This window comes from Erinaceus europaeus, chromosome 5 (assembly GCF_950295315.1).
Source record: "Erinaceus europaeus chromosome 5, mEriEur2.1, whole genome shotgun sequence".
NCBI lineage: Eukaryota > Metazoa > Chordata > Mammalia > Eulipotyphla > Erinaceidae > Erinaceus > Erinaceus europaeus.
The window spans coordinates 86,836,242-86,852,617 of NC_080166.1; the positions used below are offsets into that span (position 1 = coordinate 86,836,242).

Genomic DNA, 16,376 nt, shown 5'->3' on the forward strand with positions numbered 1-16,376 from the left:
GGGCTGGTGTATGGTGTGACCAACCCGGGGATGTTCTCAGTGAGATCACTGCCGAGCTACTCAGCACACCCTGGCCACAGTGAAAGGGCTGAACAGCTGCAGGAAGAGAGGAGACTCTTCTTACCACTGGGGATGTGCTTCTAGGAATGGAAGCCTTCCTGTCCCAGAGAGTACAAGGCAGGGCCAGGGAGTGGAGGATCTGGCCACCGGCTGTGAGCCCTTCCAGTTTGAGTTCCCATGGGAGGAACCTTCCCAGTCCAAGAAGGCTGAGCAGGGTTTTGGCCCTGGGTAAAGCAGGGGACTCAGGTCATGTGGCTGCCAGGGGCTGGAAAGAGGCCAATCAGAGCTAGCTTTTTTTGTTTTATTCTCTCTTTTCCCTTCAGCTAGAGGCCTGCTCAGCTCTGGCTGATGGTGGTGCTAAGAACTGAACCTGGAATCTCAGAGCCTCAGGCAGGAGAGTCATTTTATTTTGGTTAGAGACAGAGAAATCGAGAGGAATGGGAGGAAGGTAGGGTAGGGAGAGAGACAGAGAGACACCTGTAGTACTGTCTCACTCCTCGTAAAGCTTTCCCCTTGCAGGTGGGGACCAGGGCTTGAACCCATGTCCTTGCACACTGTGATGTGTACGCTTAACTAAGTATGTCATCACCTGGCCCCCTGGCATGAGAGTCTTTTGCAGAGCCATAATAGAGTCTCCATGCCTGCCATTTAAAGTTCCTTCCCCCATCCCTCACTTCCTTCTTTCTTTCCTTCCTCCCTTCCTTTCTTCCTTCTTTCCTGTCTGCCCAAACAGGACATTCTTCCTAGACCCAACCACTTATCAGTTCTGGAACTCAAAATTCAAAGACTGTGTGTGTGTGTGTGTGTGTGTGTGTGCGTGTGCGTGTGCGTGTGCGTGTGTGTTTTCAGGACATCCCAGGGCTCAATGTTGTTAGAGAAAAGAGCTGGGAAGGCAGCATCATGGATCTGCAAAAACACTTTCATGCCTAAAGCTCTGAAGTCCCAAATTCAATCACTGGCACCACCATCTGCCCGAGCCAAGCAGGACTCCTATTCTCTCTCTCTGATTAAAAAGTCATATTCTTATTTACAAAAAAAAAATGTATTTGAGAAAACTAGAATCCATTTCGTCCTTACCTTGCATCTCAGGAAACTGAGGCCCAGAGAGGAAATGGTTTGTCCCAGGTCACAGAGCTAGTTAGCAGATCTGGGACAGGGTTGCACAATGGTTAGCACAATTCTCTCATATTTGAGGTGCTCAGTTTGATTCCCCAAAAGTACCACATGTGCCAGAATGGTGCACTGGCTCCTCTCTCTGTTTCTCCCCTTCTTATATCCTATGTAATTCGCTCTCTTGTGTGTAACAAGTAAACTTTACAAAAGTAAATCAGGAGCATGGACGTGGTGTACCCGGTAGAGTGCACAGATTGTCATGCACAAGGACCTGGGTTCAAGTCCTGCAGGGGGATGCTTCATAAATGGTAAAACAGTGTTGCAGGGGTCTCTCTTTTTCCTTCTCTGTTTCTTTTCTATTTTACTGTATTTATTTGTTATCTTTATTGATTGGATAGAAACCATCAGAAATAGATAAGGGAGGGAGAGACAGAGAGGGAGAGAGAAAGAGAGACACCTGCAGCCCTGCTTCACCACTAACAAAGCTTTTGCCCTGCAGGTGAGGACAGGGGGCTCAAACTCGGGTCCTTGTGCACTGTAATATGTGTGTTCAACCACATGGTCCCTCTCCTCTGTTTCCACCATCCTTCCCAATTCCTCTGTCTCTTTAAAAAAGAAAGAGAGATAGAAAGAAAAAAAGAAAGAAAGAAAGGAAGAAAGAAAGAAAGAAACCATAGCCACTAGGATTCATTGTGTAGACACTGAGCCCCAGAGATAAGTCTGGTGGGGAAAAAATACATAAAAATAAAATAAAGCGGGAGTCGGGTGGTTAAGTGCAGATGACACAAAGCACAAGGACCGGCATAAGGATCCCAGTTCGAGCCCCCGACTCCCCACCTGCAGGGGAGTCGCTTCACAAGTGATGAAGTAGGTCTGCAGGTATCTTTCTTTCTCTCCCCCTCTCTCCATTTCTCTCTGTTCTATCCAACAATGACAACATCAATAACAACAACAATAATAACCACAACATAGGGAATAAATAAATAAATATTTTTAAAAATTAAAATAAAATTTAAAAACTTACAGTTAATTTTTTAAAGCACAACTGCAAAAGGAAATTAGCTGCCTCTTAATTTTCAGTATTTTTTGAGGTGCCATTTATTTATTAAGGAGAGAGTCAGGAGGAGACAGGCGAAGAGAAGCAGAATGTCACTGACACATGTGCTACTGGGGATTGAAGCTGGGACCTGGCAAACGCTTAGAAGAAGAAGAAGCTGGGACCTCATGCTTGAGAGTCCAATGCTTTATCCACTGCACTACATCCAGGCACTAATGATTAGTCTCTTAACCTTAATCTTTTTTTTTTTCTTTCTTTCTTTCTTTCTTTTTTTTTTTTTTTGACCAGGACACTGCTCAGCTCTGGCTGATGGTGGTATGGGGAGTTGAACCTAGGACTTTGGAGCCTCAGACAGGAGAATCTCCTTGCATAACCATTATGCTATCTGCCTCTGCCTTAATCTAAATGAAAGGACCTGTCTGTCAGGTATTGTGTCCTCATCTCTTAACCTCCTCTGCCCTGTCAGAAGACAGGGGTGCCAAGTTGGGGGCCACCTAAGAGGGGCTGTGGGGAGTCCCATGATTGGAAAGCCCTATTAGCATGGCCACTGCTAATGATTTCTACAGCACCTACGGCAAGAATTCTTCTTCCCTTGAGGCCAGTGACTCTTCTAACTCAGCCATCTGGGGCCTCCACTCCAGCTGGGTTTTAAGTCGATTTCAGTCACCACACATTTTCAGGTGGACCACATAATTGAGTTAGACTAATGGCACGGAGTTGCACCTAACTGATGTTTGTTTTCTTCTTTCATTAAAGTGTTCTTTAACAAATACTTTACTTTTATTAAAAGTAAACAACATTCTTTTTTTCCCTGGTTAAAAAAAGTCTCTTCATTTATTTACTGGACAGAGACAGCCAGAAATAAAGAGTAAAAGGGAAGATACCAAAGGAGAAACATAGAGAGAAACCTGCATCCCTGCTTCATCACTTGCAAAGCTTCCCCCTGCAGGTGGGGACTGGGGGTTTGAACCTGGGTCCTTGCTCATTGTAACATGTGTGTTCACTGTAACATGTGCATTCAACCAGGAGTGTTACCACCCAGTCCCTAAATTTTTTTTTTATTTTGTGAGAGAGAGAATGAGAGAGAGAGATGGGGGTGGGCACCAGAGCACAGCTCAGCTCTAACTGATGGTGGTGCTAGGGCCTGAACCTGGGACCTTAGAGCCTCAGACATGAGAATAGAACCATTATACTATCTCCCCAGCCATAGCTGACCCTGTCAAACCTTAAAATACTCAGTTCTGTGGCCCTAAAGAGGCCCTCCCTCCACTGTGTCCTAGCCACTATTATAAACTGGCTAGCTGGTTTTACTGGCACAGAAAGGAAATCAGGATGTTCCAGAAATTTCTCTGGATATTTGTGAAGAAAACAGGGGAGAGGTGTGCAGAGGGAGAAATGCAATGTGGTGTCGGCACATCCTCTCCCAGAAGTTACGAAAACATGTGCACAGTCCAGAAACGAGATATAAAAAATTAATTTCTATTTGGGTCAGATTGATGGGGTTAACAAGTTAATGGTACGTATATGCTTTCCTCATGTTTGGGAGCTACTCTCCTCCCTAATCCAGTTTTCTAGGCTTATTCTCAGCTATGGCGCCATCTCCACAGACAATACTTTTAGCCCACCTGCATGTTAGCTGTTAGGCTCAGGCAAAAATAACTAAAGTCATGGGGCCCCTTGGAACATACAAAATATAGACTTCATAGCTTCTTCCCACATGAAGATCCCTAGTTTCATCTGCTCTATTCTGACCTTTGGGTGCCTGATTATTAAATAATTTGTCCTGCTTTATATCTTACTGCCTTTCAGCCACCAAATTTCAGATGCTACAATGATTCCACCCTGACTTCCTTGGGCAGACGACCTCACCAACGTGTCCTGGAACCTCCCCTCCCGAGATCCCTGCCCCACTAGGGGAAGATAGAAACAGGCTGGGGGTGTGGATCCACCAGTTAACACCCATTTCCAGCAGAGAAACAATTACAGAAGTCAGACCTTCCACCTTCTGCTCCCCGTAAAGAATTTGGGTCCATATTCCCAGAGGGATAAAGAATAGGGAAGCTTCCAATGGAGGAGATGGGACATGGAACTTTGGTGGTATGGAATTGTACCCCTCTTATCCCGCAATCCTGTTAATCATTATTAAACCACTAATAAAAAATAAAAATGGAAAGATATGTATTTGTAATTGGCTGGATCAGATCTTGTCTTATCTGGCTTTCGATTTGGCATGGTGACAAGACACATGCAAATTTTTGGTTCTCACTGGAGTAATTCTAAAGACTGTCAGGTCCCTCCCTATTCCTTTGCTCCCCAACCCCCTCTGCCCTTGTCTCCGGTCACTGTCCATTGGCTACCTATCTGCCAGGCTTTGTGCAGGCACTGGAAAGACACCTCACCCTGGTGAGGTGCCACCTGGCAGATAGGACAAGATGACTGAGGACCATGGACAACAGATGCCACCAGGCAGGAGTGGACTAGATATGGTAGACTTCAGGAGATGGCCATCGAGGAGGGAGAGGAGTGCAGAGGGCATCTGGCAGGTGTCTTAGATGGGTCTGAGGGCAGGTATGGTGTCCAAGATGGAGAAGCCCCGTTGGGTCTCCAGAGTGAGTGGTGGTGGCCAACACTAATTTTAGGGGTCCAGGGAATTGCAGGAGACCAGAGGACATTCCTGGGGTCAGGGAATGCAGAATTCTGAATTCAACCCAACCAAGTCCCTTGAAAGTTTAATGACTCAAGTGGTCAAGGTTGGTCTTGACTCCTAGTACCCAAGCTAGAGTACACTGACAAAAAACTACTGGAATGGGAAGGTTTGGACCTGACTCTTTTTTTTTTTTTTAAGTTTTTTTTAAGTTCTTTTTTTATATATATTTATTTTATTTATTTATTCCCTTTTGTTGCCCTTGTTGTTTTATTGTTGTAGTTATTATTGTTGTTGTTGTTGTTGGATAGGACAGAGAGAAATGGAGAGAGGAGGGGAAGACAGAGAGGAGGAGAGAAAGATAGACACCTGCAGACCTGCTTCACCGCCTGTGAAGCGACTCCCCTGCAGGTGGGGAGCTGGGGTTCGAACCGGGATCCTTATGCCGGTCCTTGTGCTTTGTGCCACCTGCGCTTAACTCGCTGCGCTACAGCCCGACTCCCTGGACCTGACTCTTTGTTTCACAAATTGACAACAGGTTATAGGATAAGACCTGGGAGGTGGGTGCCCTGGTTTTTTCAGATTCCTCTGTTAGTTCCGCTACAAGATACTATGGTTATTTTTAAAAAATATTTTATTTATTTATTCTCTCTTTGTTGCCCTTGTCTTATTGTTGTAGTTATTATTGTTGTTTTTGGATAGGACGGAGAAAAATGGAGAGGGGAAAGACAGAGAGGGGGAGAGAAAGATAGACACCTGCAGACCTGCTTCACCGCCTGTGAAGCGACTCCCCTGCAGGTGGGGAGCCGGGGGCTTGAACCAGGATCCTTACGCCGGTCCTTGAGCTTTGTGCCACCTGCACTACCGCCTGACTCCCACTACGATTATTCTAACCCCAGTCTCCAGCACCCAGCTATGAGATAAGAATGAGGGTCATTCTTGCCACACTGGTATATGCTCAACTATCTAATCAAGGACAATTAGTAGAATTAAGCCACTAATGAGTTATGAAACTCACAGTGACTGGAAACATTTTTTTTTTTTTTTAACCAGAGCATTGCTTGGTTAAAAGCAACTCTGGCTTCTGGTGGTGCAGGGGATTGAACCTGGGATTTTGGAGCCTCAGGTATGAGAGTCTCTTTGCATAACCATTATACTATCTATCCCCGCCCTGGAAATGATTATGCATTATGTTGATGGAGACAGAGAGAAAGAAAGACCACAGCACTGAAGCTTCCTTCAAGGTGGTGGTGGTGGGGTGGGGGGAGGGTTCAAACCTGGGTCACACACATGGCAAAGTGGGCTATTTTGCCAATCCAGTTTTCATGCCATTTTAGAGACTCGAAGAGAAGCTTCGTACTTTTCACTGAAGCATGGGATCTTCTTTATGAAGACCAGGGGAACAAGAGATGGGTCACCTGACAAAGCACACATTTGGCCATGCGTTGAGGACCTGGGTTCCAGTGTGTGGGTCCTGCTGGTTCAAACTGAGGGGTGGGGGGGAGAAGGAGGGAGAGTCTATGGCCTGTTTAGTGCCAGCCAAGTTTGGCTTATGGTCAGGTATTTGGAAAGGAGGGCATGGCTTGTTCTGTCCTGGGAGGCCCTTACCCACCTTTTATGACACTCTCTTGGCCTCACACAGTGACTCTGCCAGCCCATGCCATCCTTCTGCCAGTCTGACATGAGGCAAACTAGTCTAGTGTTGCTTCTGGGATGTCCATGAGAACAGGCAGGCCAGGCATGGCAGGAAGCCATGCGGGTCCAGGCAAAGACCCAGCATGGGGCACTTCTTTGTCCTCCAGGAGTTTGGTGCTCTGAAGTTTTCTGATTGTGATGGTGCCAAGTGTTTGGCTAAGGGAAGAATCCAGAAATTCAGCCTTGCACAGAAAAATAACTGCACTGGGCTGAGACTCTCTCTCTCTCTCTCTTCCTTCTTCCATGCTGATCTATGCTGAAAGATTCAATGGTTTGAATTCTTAGTCCTAGTGGGATACTTTCAGGAAGTGAGGTCTGGGATGGCCATCAGGGCATGTGGAAAGGGGCCCTCTGAGTGATATTAGTGTCCTTAGAAGGAAAGTCCCTGAGAGCTGGCTAACTGGATTTAATTTTGTCATTTATTCATTATTTGATTCTAACTACCATGGCTTGGTGCTGACACTACAGTTCCACTTTTCCCAGCAGCCACTGTTTTTCTTTTTTGCTTCCAGGGTCATCGCTGGAGCTCAGTGCCAGCAGCACTACGAACCTACTGTTCCTGGTGGTTATTTACCCCCTATTTTATTGGACAGGACAGAGAGAAATTGAGAGAGGAGGGGGAGGTAGAGAGGTAGAGAGACAGAGAGACACCTGCAGACCTGCTTCACCACTTGTGAAGCTTCTCCCCTGCAGGCAGGGAGCGGAGCCCTGAACCTGGATCCTTGCTCGGGTCCCTGTGCTTAGTACTATGTGCACTTAAACCAGTATGCCAACACCCAGCCCCTTCCCTTTCTTCTTTTTTTTTATTTCTATTTTAGTTGATAAGACAAAGAGAAATTTAGAGGAAGGGGGAGATAGAGAAGGAGAGAGAGACAGAGACACCTGCAGCCCTGCTTCACCACTCATGAAGCTTTCCCCTGGGGCTCGAATCCAAGCCCTTATGCATGGTATTGTGTGTACTTAACAGGATGTGCCACTGCCTGGCCCCTGGCTAACTCTTTCTCCACCAAATAAACAGATAGCCAGAAAACAGTCCTTGACAAAGCCAGAAAGAGAGCCCACACCAAGAGCCCAAGCAGGCGGCAGGAAGACATGTTTGTTCTTTTAGTTGCACAGGTCCTGTGACCCTTCATGGCAGCCCAGAGTAAAAGGGTGCCAGTGCTCGGTTCTCTGCCCCCATCTCCCCCTCCTACTGCTTTCAGCCCTGCCTCCGCAGCCTCTTCCATCCAGCAGCCCAGGGGATCAGCCCTTCCACGGAGTGAATCTCTGAAGACTCACTCTCTGTCACTGCCACCAGGTCTGACTACAGAGTGCTCCCAGGAGGTCACAGTTGGGCACTTCTGGTAAGTTCTTCAGTGATTTGAGAGGATGGAAATCTGGACGGGAGCTCAGCCCCGAGTCCCCAGAGGCAGGGACAGCACAGTCTGATGGAAGGCCCTGAAGGATGGAGCTGCCAAAGCCTTAGGCATGGGGTTGCTCCCCAAGTCCCCCGGAATCATCGGGGCTGGCACTGCAGGGGGACTTCTGTCACGTGGTGCATTTTGGGTTGAAGTGTGTCAGCAGTCAGGGACCGGAAGGGCATGGCACCTGGGATGGCCATGGCCACTGTGGCTCTTTCCTCAGCTGCAATGCAAAGCCATGCTGGTGGCTCTGAGTTGCTTTCCCCAGAGGATAAAGCACTGACCTCTGGAGCACAGAGTCACGAGTTCCATCTCTAGCACCACACACACCAGAGTGATGCCCTGGTTTCATCTCTAGCACCAGACACACCAGAGTGATGCCTTCCTTCCTCCCTCCCTTCTTTCCTTTCCCTTCCTTCCTTTCTTCCTACCTCTTTCTCTCTCTCTTTTCTTTCTCTTTCTTTCTTCCCTTCCTTCTTTCTTTCTTCCTCGCTTCCTTATGAACAAATGAATCTTTTTAACAAATCAGAACAGGCCCCATTCACCACTCTGAAAGTTTTCACACTGCAGGTGGGGTCTGAAGGCTCAAACCCGGGTCCTTGCACATTGTAACAACCAGGTGAACCACCACCATGTGCTTGACCTGGTGCACTACCACCCAGTTCTCAGATCTTTTAATATGGAAGATTCTAGAAGGACCACCAGGTTTCCAAGTGGTGTGGCTGGTTACCTGCCCTCAGTGGGTCCCACAGGGGCTCCATGCAGACACAGGTGGGCCATGGTGCTGCCGTCACCTTCCCACTCCCAGCACCCCAGTCCCCAGCCCCCAGACAGAGGGCGTCTGCTCACTGTTTCGAGGCTTCTCCTCATCTAAGCCTTCATCCTCGTTCTCAGGGTCGATGTCCTCCGCCTGAGTGATCCAGTCCAGGTAGCCCTTAAGGTCTTCCTCCAGCTGCTGTTTCTCTCGCAGCTTTTGGAAATCACCCCTGGCCTTGGCCTTCTCCCTCTCCTTGGAGAACTCTCTGGAGGAAGAGCAGGGCGGGCAGAGCAGGGGGAGGCCGGCGGCGGCGGCGGTGAGGGGTCACGGAGGAGGCATGGAGACAAGAGGAAACCCCCCGTATTAGTTGCTTGGCACTGGGGAATGACCTGCATATCCCCCACTTCCCACAGACCCCCTCCCCCCTCCACTCCCAGCATTCACAGGGAGTCCCCAGAGTGGATGGACATCGTAACACAGGACAGGAGAGGAGAGGGGAGAGAGAGAGGGAGAGAAGCCATTTCCCTGGTTGTGGCTCAGGACCGCAGACTCTGCCTTTTGATAAGGGTTGCTCTTCTGGGGCTTGGAAACCCCTTCCAGAGAGCAGTCCCCTCCCCTAACAGCTGTAGGACATGCATTTCTCATTTCTCCCACAACTGGGTGGCAGCTGAGTGCCCTCCTAAGGGTCTCTGTGTGACTAGAGGATTTTTTTTTGGGGGGGGGTGAGGCCGTTGCATTATAGCCCCCCCCCCCCAGCCCACTGGCTCTGGAGAACCAGCAGGCTGATCACCTCTGGCTTTAGTGCCAGTCCGCTTTGGTGGCTCAGAATCAGCCACACTGGTGGGAATCTTTGACTCTGGGGAGACTGCCAAGCAGCCCCCCTCACCAAGTCCTCAGGGGGAAGCCTTAAGGCACAGAGTACTTTGCAGCTCACCAGCGATCACAGACTTGAGGGGTCCAGAACCCCCAGCCCATCCCCATCTCTCTGTTTACCACTTGCAGGCTCAGCCCCACTCATCTTGGCCCTCTCAGCATGCCTGGAAAGGGGTTGTCATTTAAGGAAAAAATTTCCCCTCCCCTCTAGGAGGCAAATGAAGATTATTTCAAACACAAGAAAAGACCCTGGGGGACTCTGCCCTTTGGATGCAGAAAAAAAAAGAGAAAAGAAAAAAAAAAGAAAAAGAAAAAGAAAGAAGAAACAAAGAAATCTGGTCAGGCCAAAGAGATCCTTCAAATGGAGAGGATATGCCAGACCTTCAGCTTCAAGGAATTAAGAGGAGACTGCTGGGACAATTGTATGACAGAGGGTCGAAGTCTTCCCTGCTTCCTGTCGTCCTGTCCTGACTTCCCCTCTGGTGTCCTGCTTGCTTTTGATATAAGGAAGGGGGCTGGTAGCAAACAGCAGTGAGGTTCTTGATGGTGGAGGTGGCAGTGTGTGTGTGTGTGTGTGTGTGTGTGTGTGTGTGTGTGTGTGTGTGTGAGAGAGAGAGAGAGAGAGAGAGAAATAGGAAAGAGGGGGAAGAGGGGGGAGAGAGAGGAGAGAGATGAGAGGAGAGAGAAAAACATGAGTGGACAGATTGGCGAATTCTTTTTTATGTATTTAATTTTAATTTTTCCACCAGCGTTATCACTGGGCCTCCATGCCAGCACTACAAATCCACCGCTCTTGGTGGCTAATTTTTCCATTTTTTCTCCTTCTTTTCAGGACAGAGAAAAAGTTAGAGAAGGGGAGATAGAGAGGTAGAGAGAAAGATTGACATCTACAGGCCTGCTTCACCACTCATGAAGCATCTTCCCTACAAGTGGGGAGCCGGGGGCTCGAACCTGGGTCCTCAGGCATGGTGATATGTGTGCTTAGCTGGGTGCCCTGGCTGCCCCTATTTATCTATCTATCTATCTATCTATCTATCTATCTATCTATCTATCTATCTATCTATCTATTTCCAGAGCACCGCTCACCTCTGGTTGATAGTGGTATGGTGGTGTGGAGGATTGAACCTGGGACTTCGGAGCCTCAGGCATGAGAATCTCTTTGCAGAACCATTACACTGTCTCCCCTCTGCCCCAATTTGGCTAATTCTGTAGAATATGACTAGCTCAGGGCAGGAAGACCTTGCAGTAGCCATCTGGAAAGATCTCTCATGCCCAAGCCAGACTAGTTCCTCCTAATGACACCATGGGAGGAAGGGTGCGCATCCCCGGGCAGGTGGCTGAGACAAGGCTCAGCGGCGTGCTCTAGTCCTCTGAGGAGAGCAGCACCTTCATGTAGGTCTGGGGTGTGGTGGGGTTGGGCCTCCATTAATTGGGCTCTCAGGCCCCCTGCTGCCTTCAGCCTGCACTGACTGGGGTAGAATCCCTCCCCTAGTCTGACTGAATCCCCTTCTAATTAGATGGAACCCTCTCTTGGCTTGGGCTCTCTGCCAGTGGGCAGTTCCTTCATTGGTTCCCCACAGAGCTGAGTGCTGGGGAGAAGGGACCAGGCTGACACTCACAGTGAGCATGGAAGCCCCTCTTGTCTCCCGGCCTCCTCCTCTATGCTGCCGGGGACCCTTCCCCCAACACACACACACACACACACACACACACACACACACACACACACACACACACACACCTACCTCCCTGATTTCTCCCCTCCCCAGCCAACCCACCACCACCCACCAGGCTGCCCCATCCCTCCTGGGTGTCTCTTAGCTTGAGCTCGCTCGAAGGCCTCTCCCCATCCCTTCCCAGACTTCTAATAGGTGGGGGATCTGAAGGTGACTGAGCCCATCTTGCCTGGAGGCAAGTATTAGGGACAGAATAACTGACTACCTGGGAAGAGGACTGGGACTGGACCAGCCTTGGGATGCTCCACCAGGCCCCGGGCTACAGCATCTGTCTCACGGAACTAACACACACACACACACACACACACACACACACACACACACACACACACACACACACACACACACACCTCTGAGGAACCAACATCAGTATGAGGGTTGGGAGAAGGAACGGGGCTGTGCTGGAGCCCTTTGCAAGGACCCAGGTTCAAATCCCCAGCCTCTCTCTTTTTTTAATTTTTTACTTTTGCCTTCAAGGTTATCATTGGGGCTCAGTGCCAGCACTACGAATCCACTACTTCTGGCAAGCCATTTTTTACATTTTATTGGACAGGACAGAAAGAAGTTGAAAAAGGAGGGGGAGATAGAAAGGAAGAGAGACAAAGAGACACCTGCAGTACTGCTTCACTTTTTATGAAGCAGCCCCCCTCCTGCAGGTGGGGATCCAGGGGCTTGAACCTGGGTCCTTGCGCTTAGTACTATGTGTGCTTAACTGGGTGCACCATTGTCTGGCCCCTTTTCTTTTAAAAATATTTTTATTTATTTACTATAATAGATAGAGACAGAGAGAAATTGAGAAGGAAAGAGGAGAAAGAAACAGACAGACACCTGCAGCCCTGCTTCACCACTCACAAACTTTTCCCCTTGTAGGTGGGGACCAGGGGATTGGACCTGGGTCCTTGTGTACTGTAATATGAGTGCTTAACCAGGTGATCCACTGTCTTGGCCCCCACAAGTTCCTAGTCTCTACCTGAAGAGGGACAGCTCCCTGAGCAATGAAGCAGTGTCTCTCTTCCTCTCTATCTCCCTCTCCACTCTTAATTTCTTTCTTCTCTCTCTCTCTCTCTCTCACTGTCTCTCTCTCTCCCTGAAAAAAAAAAAACACAAAACATCACATCTGAAGCCCCGCTGACACCACTGGGCTCCCTGGACTCAGGGCACAGGCCCAGCTATGCTGGGTGCATGGTGTCTTTCCTGCCCAGACATAGCAGGGACCTGGGGGTGGCCCTGCCTGGCTCTCTGCCTCCTCACCTGCAAGCCCACCTGCACCTGTTCCAGGGACTGAGCTGATGAAGATGCCAGATTCCAGCCTGACAGCCATCAGGGCTGACTTTTCTGGAATCTGCTAGACTGTCCCGTCCATCACAGCCAGGGGACCCACAGGAAGTCAGGCAGCAGCATGCCTCTTGCTGGCAGTGTGTGTGTGGGGTGCAGACTGCAAGGTGCACAGAGGGCACCATGGGAAAGAGCGGGGCCCCCACTGCATTTGGGGCTCGGGGCCCACTCATCACCAGGCATCGGCCTTCACCATTCACAGCGTCTGCTTCCTGAAATTCCTTGGGATCACCCCCAGATCAGCAGCCCCTGTGCCCGTAAAGACACTTACATGTTGGCATGGCCTACAAGTCCCCTTTCCAGATGAGGTTAAATGAAGGGGTCTTGGCTATAACCAAGTGTCTGCTCAGAACCATGCTCTAAGTGCCTGCGGCTGGGTGGGGGGATTCTTTTTCTTTTGGAAACATTTTAGTAGGGGCCTGGCAGTGGCACACTCATTGAGCACACACATCACCAAGCATGGGGACCCAGGTTCAAACACCGACGGAGGGAAAGCTTCACAAGTGGTGCAGTCTGTAGATGTCTTTGTTTCTCTCTCTACATTACCTCCCCCCATATCAATTTCTCTCAAAAATATCTTCTTTCTTTCTTTTTTTCTGCCAGGGTTATCACTGCGGCTCAGTACCAGCACTATGAATACACTGCTCCTGGTGGCCATTTTATTGGACAGGACAGAGAGAAATTGAGAGAGAAGGGGGAGATAGAGAGGGAGAGAGAAAGATAGATACCTGCAGACCTGCTTCACTGCTTGTGAGGTGACCCCCCCTTCAGGTGGGGAGCAGGGTGCTTGAATCTAAATCCTTGCACAGGTCCTTGAGTTTAGTACTATGTACACTTAACTGGGTATGCAACTGCCTGGCCTCCTTATTTATTTATTTTGAGAGAGAGAGAGAGAGAGAGAGACAGACAGACAGACAGACACACCAGAGCACTGCTCAGCTCTGGTTGATGGTGGTGCTGGGGATTGAACCTGGGAGCCTAGAGGCTCAGGCATGAGAGTCTTCTGCAGAACCATCATGCTGTCTCCCAGCCCTCCTCTTTTCTCAGTTTCAGACGGCCTCCGTGCACAGGGCTGAAGTACCCTCACAGAGAGCAAATGTGGAGTGTCCCTCAAGGTACCAGGGAAGAGACTCAAGGGTTCCCAGATTTAGAGGCCCCAAAACAATGCTGTTTGTGTCCAGAGCCAGGTAACAGTGAGTGTTATTATGTGCCAGGGCAAGTGTCTGGACCAAGTCAGCTCAAGGCATATTATTTGCCAGCAGTTACTGTTACTAAAGTTCTCAGTTTTGAGGCCACCAGGAAGATGGCTTCTCTGATGGGGTGAAGAGTCACAGAGGACACACATACAGCATGCAACAGGACCCTGGGCAGAGGGGGGAACCTCCCTTCCTCAGATTGGAGGGAGATTTCGGGCTCCCACTTAAAAAATATTTTTATGTATTTAGTATTGGATAGAGACAGAGAGAAATTGAGAGGGGAGGGGGAGATAGGGAGAGACACCTGCAGACCTGCTCCACTGCTTGTGAAGCTTTCCCTCTGCAGGTGGGGACCGGGGCTCGAACCTGGGTCTTTGTGCACTGTAACATGTGCGCTCAACCAGATGCACCACCACCTGGCCCCAGCACTTTTTTTTTTTTTTTTTTAAGGATCTCTGAGCAAGTTGGTGCTTATCCAGAGGTATGTGTGTGGCAGCCAGTTCTGTGTTCAATCTCCCTGTGAAATGGCCATGCGCATGTCCCCTTCTTGGGCTCACAACCCTTGACTTTTCAAAGACAGTGCTGGACACCCACTGCAGGCTAAGTGCCCTCTGAGCTGGTGCTATATGACTGTCTTTCTCTTTAGATCAAGACATCCAGATCTCTAAAGGACAAGCCACCCAGAGGCAGAGCTGGGGGATTCAATGCTGGTTTTTTTTTTTTATTTTTTGCCTCCAGTGTTAACGATGGGACTTGGTGCCTGCACCATGAATCCACTGCTCCTGGAGGCTATTCTTTTTTCCCTTTGTTGCCCTTTTTTTTTAAAAATTGTTGTTCTGGTTATTATTATTCTTGTCACTGATGACATTATTGTTGCATAGGACAGAGAGAAATGGAGAGAGAAGGGGAAGACAGAGAGGGGGAGAGAAAGACAGACACCTGCAGATCTGCTTCACCACCTGTGAAGTGACCTCACTGCAGGTGGGGAGCCGGGAGCTCGAACCAGGATCCTTGCAGGTCCTTGCACTTTGCGTTGTATGTGTTTAACCTGCTGCTCTACTGCCCGACCTACCCTTTAAAAATTTTTATTTATAAAAAGGAGACACTGACAAAAACCATAGGCTAAGAGGGGTACAACTCCATACAATTCCCATCACGACAGATCTGTATCCCATTCCCTCCCCTGATAGCTTTCTATTCTTTATCCCTCTGGGAGCATGGACCCCAGTTTTTTTTTTTTTTTTGCACAATGAGGTAAAGGGTATTTTCTTGTGTTGGAACATAAGAAACCAAAATGCCACATTCCAGACAGCTGACCAGGGCCTCCTGCTATCCTATACTCCTTGCCTCCCACCCCCAGTAACATCCCATAGTGGGAGGCCCAAGAGGCCCGTGTGGCCTTGCCTTGGTGACAGGCATGATGCTGTCAGGGTCTAGGACAGGCCACAGTCTGAGGAGGTGGAGTGACCCTCTTCCTCAATACCCCTGCCTTGCGTTACGCAGTGGTAAAGGGGGTGGTGGTGTATCTGCCCATAGTTTCTACATCGACTAACAACAGAGACTGCGATATCTCCCCCTGATGAGAGCTGCAAAAGGTCATCCAAAGCAGTGGAGCAGACGCAGCAAAGTCAGCAGACAGTGACACCCACAGGCAGGGCTGCCAGTAGTGTTAGGGAGTCAGGCCTTGGCGTGGCTGGATGGGCATGTGGGGAAATGTCCAGTCAGTCCCCATGGGGGAAGGTGGCCACCCCAAGGTCATGACAGGGTCCCTCCAGTCCACACGCTACTTCGAACACTCTCTCTCAGTAGCTTCATTTGAGCCAAGGCTGAAACCGTGCAGATTGTACATTGGTAGCCTGCTAGGCCAATCTAAAAGGAAACACGTCCCAACTCTTCTGTTCTCAAAGATACAATGGCTTTAAAATCAGCCATGCCCCATTCTAGAGGGGATAGCCGAGCTGGACTGCTCAGCTGGTAAATTAGATGAGAATCTATTAATTGTGGGTGGGGGCGGCAGTGGCACACTCATTACAATATAAGTGCACATATTACAGCTTGCAAAGATGCAGGTTTGAGCCCTGCTCCCCACCAGTGGCATGGCTGCTTCATGAGCGGTGAAGCAGGTCTGCAGGTGTCTATCTTTCTCCCACCCTTCCTCTCTATCTCCTTTTCCCTTTCAGTTTCTCTCTGTTTGTCAAATAATAAAATATGAAGGAAAAAATGGAAAAAAAATGGGCCACCAGAAGCTGTAGATTTGTAGTGCTGGCACTGAACCATAGAAATAAACTTGGAGGCAATTAAAAAAAAAAGAATCTATTAATCAAGGCCAGCGAGATAGCTCACTTGGACAGGGTGCTGCTTTGCTGTGGGCACAGGCCCAGGCTCAAGCCTGGCCCCCACTGCACTGAAGGAAGCTTTGGTGCTGGGGTCTCTCTCTCTGTCTGTCTATCTCTGCTCTCTGCCTGTGTTGATCTTGAAAGAGAAAGAAATAGAGAATCGCCATACATTTA

The 16,376-nt window shown here is 49.1% G+C and overlaps 1 protein-coding gene across 22 annotated transcripts in view; it reads right to left on the reverse strand.

Moving 5' to 3' along the window:
• CACNA1C (calcium voltage-gated channel subunit alpha1 C) overlaps nt 1-16,376 on the reverse strand; it is a 506,000-nt gene that overhangs the window by 145,992 nt on the left and 343,632 nt on the right. For all 22 annotated transcript variants that reach the window (XM_060191492.1, XM_060191476.1, XM_060191473.1 and 19 more), the window contains exon 9: nt 8,819-8,991. In XM_060191492.1, coding sequence (XP_060047475.1) covers nt 8,819-8,991 — 173 coding nt within the window. The remainder of the gene's footprint in view (nt 1-8,818; nt 8,992-16,376) is intronic.